This window comes from Porites lutea, chromosome 4, assembly GCF_958299795.1.
Source record: "Porites lutea chromosome 4, jaPorLute2.1, whole genome shotgun sequence".
Classification (NCBI taxonomy): Eukaryota; Metazoa; Cnidaria; class Anthozoa; order Scleractinia; family Poritidae; genus Porites; species Porites lutea.
Window position 1 is genome coordinate 10,521,583 of NC_133204.1, and position 16,817 is coordinate 10,538,399.

The window sequence follows — 16,817 nt, forward strand, 5'->3', positions numbered from 1 at the left end:
AGAAGCCTTTTTGTTTATAAAACATCACTTGCGTAAGTGATTGCCTCTCTTAAAAATTTTTTTTCATAAATTAACAAGTAATTGAGAATCTGAGTAGGAAAATCATGGAAAATGGAAATCGTTTGGATGACTCGTTACTTACTCGTTCCGATATACTCTCCTCTCCCCTCTCCCGTTGGTACAAAATTATTTGTGACCAGTCTCCCGCGGCAGCTGTTTCCATAACAACCACCCGCCATGTTTGTGAGCAGGAAGAAGGACCCCTGTAGCCTGTAAAGAACAACGCGAGTGTCAAGCATCCGAAAATGTACGACCGAGCTCCAAGAACATTAACAAAACCGGCTGACAGTACTGGAGGAAGTGTTGGGCCTGGCTCATATGAAGCTCCCACTTATGGACCGAAAAAATACGGTAAGAATTACTGCAAGTGTTAAAATAAAAACTTCGGAAGTCGGATCGCAATACAATTAATTTTCTTGACCTTTGAAATGTTTTGCAGTAAATAAACCATAAAATTAGCTGAATTTATAACAGACAACAATTTCTGACATAAATATACGGTCGTAAAATCGACTAAAAAGCCAAAGTCTATCTGAAAGCTTATTGAAAGTGGTGATTAGATTTGATGATGATTTGTCCTCAGTTGGCAGATAAATGTAAGTTTAAGCTTTTTACGGTATTTCAAGGATTTATTAACTTGGCCAAGGCTTGATTCGGTACCTCATATTCATCAAGGTTGATTAGGTTGAACTCATAATGATAATTCGCTCTAAACTATAATCTACTAAAGGGAGCATGTTGTCTTTATTAATAGAGCGTTTTACGCTCTAAGACAACATACAGGTATTTGATCTAGGTTAACTGCTATTTTGATTGTTTTTATTTTGATTCTTTAGCAAATTTAAATGAGGTATGGAGTAATATCGATTATTTTTCTACACTTAGATGGCTATGCACCATTCTTGTCCATGACAACACGTGAGACATTCCTTGATGTAGGTGATAGTGTCATGGCAGCCCCAGGCCCTGGCCAATATGACCCTGGGATCATCAGTGAAAGAGTGAAAGGAGGAAGCACGTTAGCCAATAGGGTAAGTCAAAAGTACCACACGTACAGTGCTGTGCAATAACGGTCATTAGAGAGCTTTAGATTCGAGGACAAGGACGTCTACGAGTATGAGATTTGACTTAAAATTTTTTTGCGTATTCTCAAAAAAATGGATACCCCAGAAAGCTTCAATGTACTTTTGATTCACCAGAAAAGTTAGCACTGTTATCTTTATTAAAAGAGGCTAATCCCGCTGCACTGTAAATCGCAAAATGAAAAAAACTTGTCACATTTGATAGCTCATTTCTGCCACTACGACATTCTTGCTAAAATGCATAGAGTAGAATGATGACAGCTATCACGTTTTCCTGCCAAAATGATACTGGTCCACGAGCGAGCAATACTCAGTATTGAGGAAATCTCATTTCCGTAGTCGTTCCCATCTTAGAATCTAAAGGTCTCTATTATTATTAAGGCTCAGAATCAACAAGTGAGCAAGTGGTTAAATGAGTGATGGGACTATCCTGCCTGAACCAAATTTCCTGGATTGGTGCTGAGGAAAAATCCTTTATTTACCAATCTTGTTTAGTCAACAAGATGGCTGGATATTGACCTTGTTCTTCTTTTTTTTTTGCACTTTTATGGACCTTGACTAAGACTTCATCTAGGTCACTAAGTCTTTTTTAAAACATTGTGGAGTTTGATAGGTTTTGCAGACTGGGTAATTACTTATTATGTAGAATGCACAGGGAAAGGATTAAGTGCAAATTCCAGTGCTCAATCTGCCACTCAGTGCCATTGGTCAATTAGATCTGCACTTGCAGTTGTCACTGACTCATCACCAGGTGTAGATCCACACCAGTTTCCACCATTTCATGGAAATCGGTCACATTTTTCATAATAAATATATTCTTATACGACATTTTAAAGTTCTCAGACATCATTATCAAGTGAAAAAGAAACAGTATAAATGTTCTATAAATACAAGAAAAACACTTTCCAAGTTGCAATTGAAATCCTGCCAATATCCTGTCAGAATGACTTGGAAACCCAGGAGGGGACTAAAGGAGTAAAAAATCCAAAAAAGTTTCCTGGGGGAGCCCACCCTCAGACCCCGCTAGAAGCTTGCGCTTCAGTGCTCATTTAGGAAATTGGTCAGTTTTTATCCTGGATCTGTGCCTGATTACATATTGCTTGCTTTTTCTGCCTTTTGTCCCATGTATGTTCAATGCCTAATGTTACCAGATGTTTTCACTTTGTAGTCTTCCAGGTTCAGTGGTAAAGAACCTCACACACCAGGACCAGGGGCATACAACTTACAAAAATGCAGTGATTGGTTGAAGGAGAAGCTTGTCCAAAAAGAAATGCCACCAGAGATGCAAGAGGGAATGAAAGATGGATCAGTAAGTAGAGTATAGCTACAATCAGGGACAAATCTAGTCAAGAAACTTTGCCATTTTGCTGACTACAAAAGGAAAAATGAATTTCCTTCCCCATCCCCGCCAAGGTAATGTTGCACCGCTGTTCAAGCTACCAAAAAGAAAGAAAAAAATCTACTTCGAGAGGAGGGGTGCACATGGTTGTAAATGCATATAAGAGCCAGCCGCTGGTGAAGTTCGCCAGCTACTTTCATTACTTAAGAGTCAAGATATTGCAAGGAGGTATAAATTTACGCTCATTAAAAATATAAATTTGCAGTGCCTGTCTTTTCTGAAAACATATAAAAGATTTGTAACTCAACTGGGAACAGCTAGTTTGGAAACGCTATGTTTGGGACTGTCTTTTTCAACAAATCTTGCTGCAGTGGCAGGAAAGTACATACAATATAATTTGTTGTCCCCCATATTGGGTTTCAAGATATGAATGCAAACTTAGTGCGAGCAGAGAACTAAAAAAATGTTTGCTGGTCTAGTCTTTCAAGTATGTGCCTTAACTCAAGTTTACAAGCTGTCAAGTGGCAATATTTGCCAGGCTCGTTCGCTCCAGCAAAAAAATATCATTCCACTTTTTGTTTACATACATTTGTTTTATCGAAATGTTGCTTTGTCTTTCTTTGAGTAACATAATTTTGACAGCATAAGATTGGAGTTTAATTCATCCTTCTAATGTCAAAGTTTCAAGGCCCAAAATGCCAGGAAATGCATTTTCCAGCATTCGATTTTCAAATCCCATATTGGATTTCAAGATACACAATGTATGAATGCAAAATTAGTGCGAGCATGAAACTAAAAAAATGTTTGCTGGTCTAGTCCTTCAAGTATGTGCCTTAACTCAAGTTTAAAAGTTGTGAAGTGGCAACATTTGCCAGGCTCCTTAGCTCCAGCAAAAAAATCTCATTCAACTTTTTGTTTATATACAGTTATATACAGTTATATACAGAAATGTGGCTTTGTCTTTCTTTGAGTAACATGATTTTCACGGTATAATATGGCAGTTTAATTTATCCCTCTAATGTCAAAGTTTCAAGGCCCAAAATGCCAGGAAATGTGTTTTCCAGCATTTGATTTTCAAAAATTTTCCCAGGGGAGTATGCCCCTGGACCCCCTACAAATGGTGGGCTAAAGCCCATCATATGTGTCCCCCAGAACCACAACCGTCTACTTTTCAGGAAACTCTGGCTAATTAAAACCTAAAGAAAACTCCAGGTGTAGCTTGTTTTGTTCTCCTAAATTCCCCATTTGAGCACTGTGTCTCCTCAATTTTGTCACCAACTGTACGAATGGTGCATTCACAGCAGAAAGTTTGAGAAAACAAACCCTTCAGTCCCTCAGATCAATGTGAAGATTCTTTGTATCAGTCATGACATGTACTTTTTGTAATAAAAATAGAGATAATCTTTTTTAAAAATTAAGATGTCTTTTGATAATATTGGTTATCGATTTCTTTATTCAATTCTGCTTACACTTGACTTGACAGTGATGATAGATGCTAATCTATTAGGTTTTAATTAAGGTTAATACTTTTGTAGAGACGAGTCTCTGCTTGTTTTGCTTAAATAATTTGGAACACAACAGCAAAGACCAAACGTCTAAGTAAGTTTACCTTTGAAACTACATATACAAACAGTGTAAATTCAATTCATTGAAATTACCCTCAGGCTGCAGTGTTCAAGTACAGCTTCACGTGGTTTTTAATAAGGTTTTAAGTGGGTGGCAAAAGCTGTGGAGTAGGTAGAGAAGGAAAAAACTTGTGCAACAGGTGCGTCTTGTGAATGTCGAAAGTTACCAGTGGGTCCAGGAAATGCCCCTTGGAAAAATTTTGAAATCTGGGCCTCTCAGAGTGCATTTCCAGCATTCTGGAACACAAATTAGAGTGTTTGAACAGAACACAGACATCACTAAATTTTGGCTTTTTTGAGGGTAATTTCCAAAGAAAAGTAGGTGGCGAGTTCACATGAAATAGCCTGCGAAATTTGCTGGCTGCAGGCTCCCATTGAGAACCCTGGCCTCATAACAGTAAAATGAAAGTATATTCATTTTCCTTTTTATGAAGGTTTTCAAGACAAGTCGTATAACATTCCAGCGAAAAGCAGATCCACCTTCCATTCCATCACCTGGCAAAGCCTACGGCTATGAAGAAGCACCAGATGGTTCTCTGCGGCCTCAGGAGTTACCTAATCGAGACGGCACCATGGGCCCTGCTTATTATAACGTCAATCATGTAAGCCTAAGAAGTGACTGCACTTCTGAACTCTAGGGAGTTTTTCTAAGAAGCGTAAGAAATTTAATTCTCAACACTCAATTAGATTGTAAAATAGCTCAATTTTATAGTTATACTTGTAGGCCCCAGATGGTTTTATTATTCTGATATTTGGCACTTCACATACAGTAAAACCCTCACATAAGAACCTAGAATTTTCGAAGTCAGGCTGAACAAGTTCTCATATTTTAAGGTAGTTTTTCACAATTCAGGCTGATTAAGTTCTTTAATAGTAGGTTCTTATTTTTCAGAGGTTGTTGTAGTGTAACCATTGGCAGAAATCAAATTTTGCACTACTAATACACAATGGTTGATCATAAAACAATCAAGGTCCAAGAAGAACATCAATACAATTCTTATTTTATTTATAAGATATTTAGATTTTAAATCATCTATTCATCTATATTGCCCTGTAGCTTTATCAAATAAAGTATTTCTAGTGGATATTCCAAACAAATGTAAATCAAAGAAATTATATACACAATAACTTTTTGTCAGAAGTTTCTCGCACAATTAAAATCCATCAAAATTGGAATGATTTTTTTGTATAAGAACCTATTTTTTTTGTCAGGCTGATCAGGTTCTTATGTTTTGGGGTATTTAACTTGCAAAAGTTCTTAAATCACTAGGTCTCAACCATGTCTTTCAATGATACCTACACCTGACCTGAGATATTGGTGTTGTCTTTGCCCATCTTCATCTTCATGATCAGGTTTTTGGATCATTGGGAGTACTAGTTTAATATCCTAAGAGAAGGGAACTTCTCTAAGAATAATATATGTTGCATTGTATTTGCTCAATTTTGTTTCTGGATCATTCTCTTTCTATAGAGAAATACTGCTGCTACTCAGAGATACAAAGGAGTTCATTTTGGCAATAGAACCTCAAAGAGAATGCAGTTTAAAGGTACATGTATGTAGCTTCTGTAAAATGGTACATATAGTTTTATCATTCAGTACTTGAAAGAAAATTTATCCCGCATGTAAAGAAAGCTTTTAATTAGTAGATTTGTAATCAGACTGTTTACTCAGTTATGGTAAACCAATTGCTGGTTGCATGTGACGTCACGGTGTGCGCGTCCATGTTGGTGGTCAAGAACAAAAGCATTTTTCTCCTCTGGAAAGTATAAGTTTCTATTTTCATGTAAATTTTTTGAGAAAAAATTCTATTGTATTGACTGCAGCAACATGGCTGCCTTGTCACGTGGTTGCAAACCAAGAATAGTGTGATAAATGTTACCTTGTTGCATTGCGAATTAATCTCAAAAAGTCGCTTCATTTAGAAAAATTAAGATCGAAACTCAAACTTTCTGCTGGCCCATTTTATCCATTGCTGTCAGCACACTATTAATGCAGTTTTTGTTATACATCTTCAGGGAGTGGTGGGCCAGGCCCAGGTCAGTATGACCCATTTAAAGAACCTGGCATCAGAGCACCAATTGATCTGGTAAATATTGTCTCTAATTAAAATGGCTGCTTTTTAGTGATCTTTTAAAAGTGTTTGGTCCAACAGGTTTATAGTTTATAGATTTAAAAGAAAAAGTAATGTTCTTTTAACCAATTTTCCAGGTTATTGAAGAGAACCAGAAGCAGCCCTTTGACTCTAAGGTATCATGGTTAATATATGTCTTTATTTTTAATAAGTTGACCAACATAGTATTAATAAACATACATGTGTGAAATACTTGCCTTGATAATTTAACTTAATTTATGTTTCTGTTGCTCACACAGTTACCTCGATATCATGAGGCTATAGCTATGCAAGAAGAAAAGAAGGTATTAGTCAGAACTAAATTGGATTAATTCTATTTTGTCTTAATTCGAACTTAAAATAAAATAATTTATTTTTTTTGTGCCTTTATCTTTAAATCATGAAGCTGTGCTCTTAAGAAAATTGAATGCAGCTTGTTCTCCTTATGAGGTGGTAACTGGTAAGATTTACCATCTGAAGCAATACGTCTTACTACCTGCAACCACTTGAAAGTTTACTAAAATTAAATTAGTTGTTTTAAAAAATATGCAAGTTGTGATCCGATCTGACTCTCACAAGGAAATGAATGAATACTGCTATATTATTTTCAGCGATGATTGAAATGATGCGCCATGTTTATCACATTTTTGCTCTCTGGCAATGATGTAATATTAAAATAGTTCTCTCAAATTGATTTTAATGTGTATTTATACAAACTTGCTCAATCATTGTCAAATACGATATAAAAAGTAAATATCCTAAAGAAATTTATAGACGATCGATAATTAGTAGGAAGTGAAAAACTTTTAGCAAGGAAATCCTGTTTCATGAAAAATTAATTGCCTCATCATTTCTTGTCTAATCTCCAAGCAAGCAAGACTTAGTGCTTTCATAAGCTATTCTTGTTAAGTTATACATTAATTTTTATACAGATATTTCTTTATTCACAATACTAAGGGATAGGTAAAAATATTGAGTTTTCCTCCTGAATACCCTAAGTGAGACCAAAATCTGCAAGTTTTAACCCTAAGCAAGAGAAAAAGCATCCCCATCACTTTGATATGGGAGTCCCCCTCCCTCCCCCCAATTATCACAGCCAGCATTACCTTATTTGTCAGAGACCCTTGATGGTACAGTGTTGTCCAGCCAACAAATTAAACAAGCTCCTGCTGACAAACCAGTGCTCTACCAAAAACAGAACAAAATTAATTTAACTTTCTAACAAAAATACTTTTAAAAGTGACTTTTATTCTTGCTTTTAATTCACAGGCTGTTCCTGGCCCAGGAAAGTATGAGATCAAAAGTCAGTTTTCAGCCAAACCTGAGCCTATCAATCAACCTGATGAACCAATTATTCATCCTCCATTTGGTACTCAGTCCAGGGTAAGAAATCAAATCATTTTAACCCTTTATTTAAGCCCCAATATCCACATGCAAATTCTCCCATGTGATCTCCATCATTTCCTTGGAGGATTAGTCAAGAGAATTAGATAAAAGGTCAAAGCATGTCCTTCTTTGGTGATGATTGATGAGTTGATTAATTCTCTTAATCTATACCCTTCATAATGTATGAAATGTTAGGAGAAAATTGCTGTTTAATAGTCACTATTGGGTTTATACTAGGCTATGTTACAGTTGTCTAGTTAATTTTGTTGATAATTTTTCGAGGAATTGCCTGTAAATGACAAAATTTCTGCTTTGTGCCGAAAACAAAAACGTCTCCGATGCTAGTTTCAAAGTCATTGATTTGAAAATGAATTTTTATTCTCGTGCATTAAAACTCATTTTCACAACAGAGGTTTTGCTCTTAGCCTCGTTTTAAAAGTGAGAGTTTTTGTGAACTTGGAAACAGCCTATTATTTGTAGGTGATATCTGTAGTAGCCCTTGCATTTAAACATTAGCCTTTGAATCAAATCCAATGGACTTGTTTTGGAGTTGGCCATTTGATTTTTTCTTGTTTTGCTCAAAACTTGCGTATAAGCCGCGGGAGGACTATTAAAGCCTCATGCCATGGAAGTACTGGTTCCAAGTTGATTTCAAACAGGTGTTGCTAGCAACAGGATGACGTAGACATTTTTTAGAGAGATGTTTTTTTCATGTTAGTGGTGCCATCAAAACATCTTGTAATCCACTTGATTAAAGTGGTCATGTATGAGCTGCTCGTAAGGTCTTTCCTGATTTGTTCTTTTAAACAATGGTAATTCATTGTTTACCATTGTTTTCTGGTTTGGGTAGCAAACTTATTGGCTTTCAGCTTCCAAGCAGCTGCTACATGACCCTGATTAAAGTCATTTGTGAAGCCTTCTTTCAAGAGTGTCATTAAAGATAACGTCACCATTGCAGAGCTAATGTAATGGTTATATGTGTATGCTGCCAGTTAATCCACCCTTGGGCTTATAAATGACTTTATGTGTAATTTTAATCATTTCATTTCAACCAATCTGCACACATACATAGACCATAATGCACCTTGTTTACCCCCCCTCCCCCCCCCCCCACCAGAAAAAAAAAATAATAATAATGTGCATAACCATTGGCTTCAATACCCAGGAGAAATTGGAAGCAATGGTTATGCATATATTTTGGGGGGAAACGAGGTGCATTATAGTCTATATGAAAATGGTGAATTGATACTCGAACGTAATACATTGTAATCTTTAGAAGTAAGCTGATGCATAAATTTTGTATTTCAGCGGTTTGGAGATAACAAAAAGGATTCTCCTGCTCCAGGCACTTACAATGATCCACGCAACTCTTTAGAAATTCTTAAAAGGTAACACATCACTTGCAAACTTTCTCATTAGTCCGATTTCTGAAAGTCAAAAGGGTTTGGATAAAAAAAAGAAGAAAAACTTGAATGTGCAAAACTCTGTGATTATGAAGCCTGTTTAGAAGACTTTTATAATGTATTATTGTAAGCTTAAAGTGCTCTTTAGTACGTTTTGTAGTAATCTGGGGTTACATGTTGTATTAATCAGCTATTCCATCTCTGTAAAGTGTACATCTTGCTCAAGTGGATCTAAGTAGCTGCTTGTTTCTTTCTTGCCAAACATAGGATTTAATGATCTCAAAGGGCTGATGTCATTATAGGAGAAATTCACTCCAAAGCCTGTTAGAAGTCCCGAGAATGCTGTGAGTCTTCAACGATCGATTGTTCAAGACGTGCACCTTTGCTTTGCTTTGGAGAGAATGTCTCTTATAATGCAAGAAAATAATCAGCTCTTTGGGATCTAGGCTCAGTCTCCAGCCGTGGTTGTTGTGAAGAACACAAGGCCAAGTCACTGAAGTCAATTTTCCTTCCTGAAGGCTTTTCTTTTTTCACAAAAAGAAAACTGATTATTCTTTTGAACTTTCCCTTTCTATCTGTCCGTTTTAACAGTGCACTTTCAATCTTGCTACGCGGAAAAAAAATGCTCTAGGGGAGAAGGTTTGTGTTCTGGGCAGGTATGAGGCAGTCCTCCTAAATTAAACTTAAACTTTATCATTTTTTGACTTCTTAGGACAACTGGACTAAAGCGAAGTCCCTTTGGTCAGACCTCTGTTCGATTCCAAGGGGAACATCATGTAAAAAGAACACCAGGTGAGTGCTGAGTCCCAAAGTTTGCCATAACTTGTTTGACTGCCAGTAAATCATGAGAGCCAGCAGAATAACAAGCTCACCATCAAGCACATCAGAATAAATGGTATAGTTTCCAGGAGCCATTCTCCAACCTTGTCTATTTCCTTCCGTGTAGTATTTCCATTACCGTTTTTATTTCCATTTTTATTTAATGCTGATGTCAACTATTTAATGCTGATCTGGCTCTGCTAGCCCCTGTGGTTATTCTACGCAGTCAGTACTCTAATTTTACTTTTAATATTTTCGTTGTCTTAGATTATTTTTGAGCGAGACAGTGAGTACAAATAAAGATTGTTGTCGTTGTCATTATTCAATAATGACAACGACAACAATAATATTGACGATTATAAGTGTGACAGTAATTTCAGCTGCAGCTGAAATTACAAAAAATCGGCTTATTGGCTATTTTCACCGAGACATAATGCATCTTGTTTACCCCCCCCCCCCCCCCCCACAAAAGAAAAGGGGGGAGCCATTGTCTTTGATTTCTCTTGGGATGACTGTGATACCCTGGAGATGTTTATGTAATTTGGTTTTTTTAAATTTTTTCTCGGAGGGGGAGGTGGGGGGTAAACACAAGGTGCATTATGGTTTCGGTGAAAATGGTGAACGCAAAGTTTGAGGGGCAAGGCAAGTGTTTTATGAGACGATGTAGGGACGTTGTGAAAGTGGCGAACTTTTGTCTGCTTGTTTCGTGTTGTTGTTGTTTTTGCAAAATTTGAAAATGCCTTAAACATTTGTAACCTGCCTTGCCCCAAATTAATGTGTGATTTGTGTTATCAGGTCCAGGAGCATATTCCGTTCCAGATATTACGTCAGAGCTTATTAGAAAGGCCCAGTAAGTCCAGCTATTCTTGTATGTTGTATTTTTTCCGATTAGTTTAGGAAGTGATGCAACAAGAGTTTTGGTCTGTCGAAAAGGCGTGGCAGTTCTAAATAAATCAAACATGAAATAACTTGATTATTTTATAAAACGCGCAATTCATGAGCACTTATCTGCAGCTCTTTGCTGATAAATAATTCTCTTGTACACCAAAACAAGCAACGTTGACTACGACCTTCAGCACAAAACAAATGTGCTAAATAATGTGCTTTAATAAGGTGTTGTGCGTATATTTAAAAAACGATTTATTGTTTCACAGTATTGAAATTGCACCTGTTTTAATATTTGTTTATGCAATAGTGTTCAGAGCACCAGAAAAGGTGCTTTTGGCTCAACATCATCAAGAATTGCACCAATGGTGAGGAGGCAAGAAGAACAAATGCCAGGTTTGTTTTGACTACTGTTAGCGCGAACAGTGGCTGCTCATCGAGCCCACGTGCGCGACTACCCTCCCCTCCCCTTCCAAAGCTTGCCCTGCTTTTGAATCAAAGATAGCGATTAGGCCCGGTTCAGACGCCGAACTGATCATGAGCCGGGGTTAATTCAAATTAAGTCCGACCCAAATGATTTAGACCGGATGATTTGATTTAGACGCCGATCTTATCTCTAGCCAAACCAAATTCAAGAAACGAAAAATGCTCATTTTGGTCAAACTGCTTACAAAATACGTTATAATAATTTATACATTAGGTTTGGAACGTGAAAACTTCGGCGTCTGAATGAAAGCCGTTCCAAAATCGATCCAAAGTCGAAATTCGCGGCCGGGCTGGTAAGGAAGAACGGCTAAGCCGTTCCAAATTGAAACAGGCGTTCCTTTATTCAAACGCCGAACTCTTCATGTACTTAATTAAATGTATTATGTTCCGCTCATGAAAAATTCGGCGCCTGAACCGGCTGGACCTTATACACTTTTAAAATACCGCGCAATCGTTGCCCCTCACTGCACTGAAGGCTAATATGGTGTACTGCAATGTCGATTGCAGACTGAATACTTAGAATAATTTTTTTTCTTCCTTTATCCTTTTTCATGATTTTTAAGAAAGGTTTATTGCGCAGTGGTTGGTGGGAATTTATGAATTAGGCGGCGTTATTTCTTGAACTTTCAAATAATAGTTTTATTACGCTGCTACACAACTTTGGACATAAATCATACAGTTTTATTTTAAATTGTTACACAGAATACTAGTTACTAACAAGGAACTGACACGCTTTGGGATAACTGATTGTACTACGTGTGATATGTGTGGCGAAAACGATTCTATAGAACATACTTTCTTTGAATGTCGCTCTTTTCTGAAATTATGTGACGAATCCCTTCAGTGGTTCAATATATCTCACAAAACCAATATTAAACTCACGCCGCTTCAAGTTTTTCTCAATTTACCAACCCCAGCTTTCAATCTTTCCAATAAACAAACCAAGGATTTGTGTCTTCTTCTGTTATTTGTAAAGCAGTACCACTATGGATGTAAATCAATGCAAAAGAAAACAGACACCTCTGAATTTATATCTAAATTTATTATGCAGCTTGAAATAGAAGTTTGACATGATAGTGCCACCCTCCTCTCAGCTTTATATGTATATTAATTTAATACATTAGCTTTAATATGTGTAATCGATAGAAGTATTTTAATGGCCAATACAGGAACATTTATCTAAGTGCACAATTGTAAGTATTGTAACGTACTTTTGTTTAATAAATAAAATTAAAAAAAAAAATACAGTTTAGTGGTAGCGATCTGAACCCCTGTGGCAAAAAGCTAAAAACTCAAAGACAGAAAGAACGAGACATCGTTAACCAAATGAACGATTTTCTGGGTACGATTCGCCAAAACCACCTCTACTTTTTGGGGGGCACCACGTTTCTAATGTAATGCTTTCTCTTGTAAGGTCCTGCGCACTACCTGACGGCAGACAAATCTAAAAGCAAAGAAGTTCCTCTATCGTCCACCTTTGTGTCTGCCACTGGACGACTTCACACCCCACCGGGGGTGGTGTTAGTAAGTTTTTCTGTTCATGACTGTTGGCTCTGTTGGTTACATACTCTGTTTTTCACTATGTCTTATGGAAACAACAAAGCCATTACCTTATCCAATCACAATAGATGTCGTATGCCCAGTGAACCAATCAGAAATGAAAGTACCGTATTTATTCGAATAAGCGCCCAATCTCGAATTAGCGCCCACCTCGATCGCGAATAAGCGCCCATCCTAAAGGAAGAAAAAGTTAATAAGCGCCCACCCCCACCTCCCTCCCACTCCCACTCAAACTCAAATACCCGCCCACTCCCACCCCACCCTATTTCCCCTCCCACCCCCAAAATGTTGAGTAAGTACTAAAAAGAGACTTCCCGAAGATGGAGTTTTCTTCAGAGTATGTTACATCCTCGCGTTTTCTTATAACCATTTATTATTTTGTTGCAAAATAAACATACTACACTTGCTTAAAATGGTAAAAAATGTAATAAGCGCCCAGCCTCGAATATGCGCCCACCTCGAATAAGCGCTCACTGTCAAGGTCCAAGGGCGGTTAATCGAATAAATACGGTTAATAAATGAAGCGCCAGGCGCAGGAGAACTAGCTTTTTTGGTCGAGAAAGTTTCGTGAGATTTTTTAGCTAATCGCAAAGCATTACCGTGAGAAGTCAAGGTACATTACCTTGCAGCATGACAGAGGAACCTCTAATGGTTAAGTGTTTTATTTCTAATAATACTTTGTTCTTTTTCACCAGGATAATCCTCCACCAGGCTCTTATGAAGTGGTTCATTCTTACGACTCCACGCAGGGTAGGTTATTGTTCATAGCCCTGAACAGAATTATTTTTAACGTGTGGTAAACCCTTGCATGGTGCTGTTGCTTATACTCGTTTGTGGTATGCTATGACCAACTCCGGCAAAAAAAAATGAAAAATCGTGATTTTCGAACTCGAAATTGAATGAAAATTAAATTAAATTAAATTAAATTAAAACGGCATTGGCTCGTGTTTAACTGTTACAAGTGTAATCATAACTATAACAAAATTGTCAAATCTGATTGGCTATTAACTGCCCTGATTTCAGACTTAATTGGACAGTTTAATAGGACAGTACGCGCCATCACGCGCGCGCTTAAATGGCTTTTTTTTTTCACTGCTAGCAAAACAAAATTTCGAATTTCTTGTGTTTTGATTTAAAAAATAGCCTATTATATCACAAATTTTGTTAAAGTTATGACCATTGTGTAAAAATAATAGCTGCACGTGTAAATTACACTTGTAAAAGTTTTAACCAGCCTGCTAGCGCCTTAAATTATAAGGCTACTGAGCTTGTTTCGAATTTTTCCTATTTGAATTAACCTTGCAGTGTGAATTCCTTCAACAGGCCGAGTGCTGTATAACTACGCTCAGCGCTCGAATAGGAATGCCAAGAAAAAAGGAGCCTTTCTTTCCTCTTCAAACAGATTTCACGCTCAAAGACAAGTTATGTCAGAGGAAGGCGATCCAGGTATGTCCCGGCACCTTTGTTGTTATTGGATTTAAAGTTGTTTTTATCCCTGTGTTTTGGATTGTTTGAGAAAGGGAACCCGCGCTCATCTCCTCGGGAGGAACAAAGACCGGACTTAATTAATCAATTAACGGGTAAAAAGGCTCTCCACCCCTCCCCTGCGCCCGGCCCCGTCCGGCCCAGGCTTCACTCACTGTTCTCTTCTTCTTAATTTTGGAAGCCTCTATATTTGGCTGAAATCCGTCTGGTTAAAAGAATGAAGTAATGTTTTCAGATTCACTGCCTTGTTAACTTTTGTGGTAGAATTTTGCTTTGTAATAAGCCGCTTAAAAATCCAGGTTTCCGAAGCCAAATCGCGGCAAAAACAGAAAAAAAATCGCGGAACAGCATCACGATTCTGAAAATTTTTATGTTTTCATCAACTTGAAAAGATCTAATTATATATACTTTATATGAGAACCTGTCGTAAATACCAGAAGTGAGAACACAACACATGCAGTAGTGAATGAACCTGTATATTCAGTTATCTATATTATGCAATCTGTACTGAAAAGCTAGCAAGTCCGTCTTGTAAAAGCTTTCACAAACAAAACCTAAAATGCCAGCAACTTAGTTTGATGGCAAAGCAAAAGGAAAAGTGATATCATCAAGAAGGCAGTTCATATCGCTGGACAGGTGGAAGTTTCTGTTAGACCACACCCTTTGGACCTCTTTCAAATATTGCTGACCGGTAACCGACGCACGATTCTCGCAAGGTGTGGTTCACCGCCGCACTGAGACTACCTCTCATCCAAAATTGAACCTGCCTTTTAGCAGGTGTGAAAACTAAACAAAAACCTTTGAACAGTCAGTTACCGTGAAAACTAAATTCAGCTAAATTTGTCTTGTCCACTTCGTTCGTGCCTTTGTTTTTAGAACTTTTATAACCTCTCATAAAAGTAAGTGCTTGTCCTACATATGTCGCTAATAGTGGATTCGCCTACTCGGTTTATGTGCGTATAGATGATTGTAAACCTGGAAGCGGTGGGCACGAAACTGGCATTGCTTGAAAATTTGGAAGTTTACCAGTTAACTTATTATTTATTTATTATGTTTTTTGTGTCAGGCCCAGGACAATATGACTTCAAAGAAGCGGCAGGCCGAGGAGGATTAATGACCACTCGCCAAGATAGATTTAGACCAATCAAGAGTGAGACCCCAGGGCCAGGCAGCTATGAGGTAGGCTATATGGATCGTGTATATGTGTATATGCCTATTAAGTCAAACCCAGTTAATAAGGACACTGAGGGGACCATAGAAAGTAACAACCTCGTCCCCAGGGCGCTTTTCGCCCTGGGGACGAGGTTGAGAAAGTAACCGTATTGTTGGCTTTTCTTCGACTTCTCGGAATAATGACAACTACTTTCTAGCTTTGGCAATTTCATGCAGCTCCTTGGTCTTCACTGCTTAGTTCAAAGGTGGGTTGAACAGTTGCATTTCCGGCCGACTTTACATCTCGTAACGTATAATGCGGAAATGAAGGCTTACGCTTAAACAGAGCCAAGAAAGTGACATGTTTTGAATGCAACTATAACACTTGCTCGGAACAATGTATCGGGGCTGGGGCACCTGACGACTTTTTTCCATGAAATAACTTTTCGAAGAAGCAAATACTGCATAGAAATTTCTAAAGGTCGCCTCGAGCTTCCGAAATTATCCAGAAATTATCCAGTTATCCAGAAACTGTTAAAACAATTTCTGAATAACCCTTCCACTTGTCTTCGGAGTATTTTTATTAACTTACCAACGATTTTCGGAACTTGTCTTTCACATTTTATTATCAACATATTGCCATTATTTTTAAAAAAGGAACATGTCCAAGGAAAACTTGTTTCGTTTGAAAACATGTTTACTGCAAAGCTGTTGTTTCTGTTGGTGCTGACTTGGACACAACATAACCTGTCTCTTTTCCTTCTGTTTCAGCTGAGTCCGCTACAGATGCATACCACGCTAAGAGGCACATTTAATGCTACTCTAAACAACCCTGTGGCCATGTCTTACGATGATGGCTTGGAAAGGAGATCGCCGTCAAAACAGGCTTTTTTACTGGGAGTTTAATACTTAACGACCTGCAGTGAATCTTCTTTTATAGAAATTTACACACTGAATAAATCGCCTTTCCGAAAACCAGGGATTTCTTTTTTTTTGAGGGGGGGGGGGACCCTCTATGCGAGTTCACAAACCTTATACGGACTGAAAGAATGAATTCTGTAGTAATTTTAATCTGGTCGTGTACATATTTCTGAGATTTAATGGTTCTGTATAGGGACAAGAAGTCATATATTTATTATTAAAGTAAAAAGAAGCAAAATCAAGGGCATTCCTGTTGTTGATAGCCTGCGTTGAAAGCAAAGCGGAAACGCTAGCTACACAGGCTGAGTTGTATTTCCCCCTGTTTCCGCCCTGAAGTACCTCGTGACATTACTTTTCTTGAAGAGTAAATCAAGCGCAAAGCGGGAGGCAATGGGAAGACAAAAAAAATTAACGCCCATGAGCAGTACATTATCAAACCTCTTCCAACCGATCATCTGGCGATCAAAGACGCTAGTTGGTCAATTTCCTGGTTTGAGACAGCT

The 16,817-nt window shown here is 37.7% G+C and overlaps 1 protein-coding gene across 1 annotated transcript; it reads left to right on the forward strand.

Annotated features, from left to right (window-relative positions):
- Positions 1-234: 234 nt before the first annotated feature.
- LOC140935809 (sperm-tail PG-rich repeat-containing protein 2-like) lies at positions 235-16,393 on the forward strand. Its single transcript, XM_073385373.1, has 18 exons — positions 235-411; positions 946-1,091; positions 2,311-2,451; positions 4,541-4,708; positions 5,578-5,653; positions 6,123-6,193; positions 6,316-6,354; positions 6,478-6,522; positions 7,487-7,600; positions 8,912-8,991; positions 9,719-9,798; positions 10,621-10,675; positions 11,021-11,106; positions 12,611-12,720; positions 13,452-13,506; positions 14,080-14,202; positions 15,308-15,420; positions 16,165-16,393. Exons 1-18 carry the CDS (start codon positions 306-308, stop codon positions 16,297-16,299), a joined length of 1,743 nt encoding a protein of 580 aa, XP_073241474.1. The 5' UTR covers positions 235-305; the 3' UTR covers positions 16,300-16,393.
- Positions 16,394-16,817: the final 424 nt, after the last annotated feature.

What these genes read in the sequence shown, in the direction of transcription:
- LOC140935809 (XM_073385373.1), top strand. Translation starts at nt 306, where the DNA reads ATGTACGACCGAGCTCCAAGAACATTAACAAAACCGGCTGACAGTACT. An exon ending in AGCAGCCCTTTGACTCTAAG is followed by an intron (nt 6,355 to 6,477) that starts GTATCATGGTTA and finishes TTGCTCACACAG; the next exon opens with TTACCTCGATATCATGAGGC. An exon ending in CAGGGCCAGGCAGCTATGAG is followed by an intron (nt 15,421 to 16,164) that starts GTAGGCTATATG and finishes CTTCTGTTTCAG; the next exon opens with CTGAGTCCGCTACAGATGCA.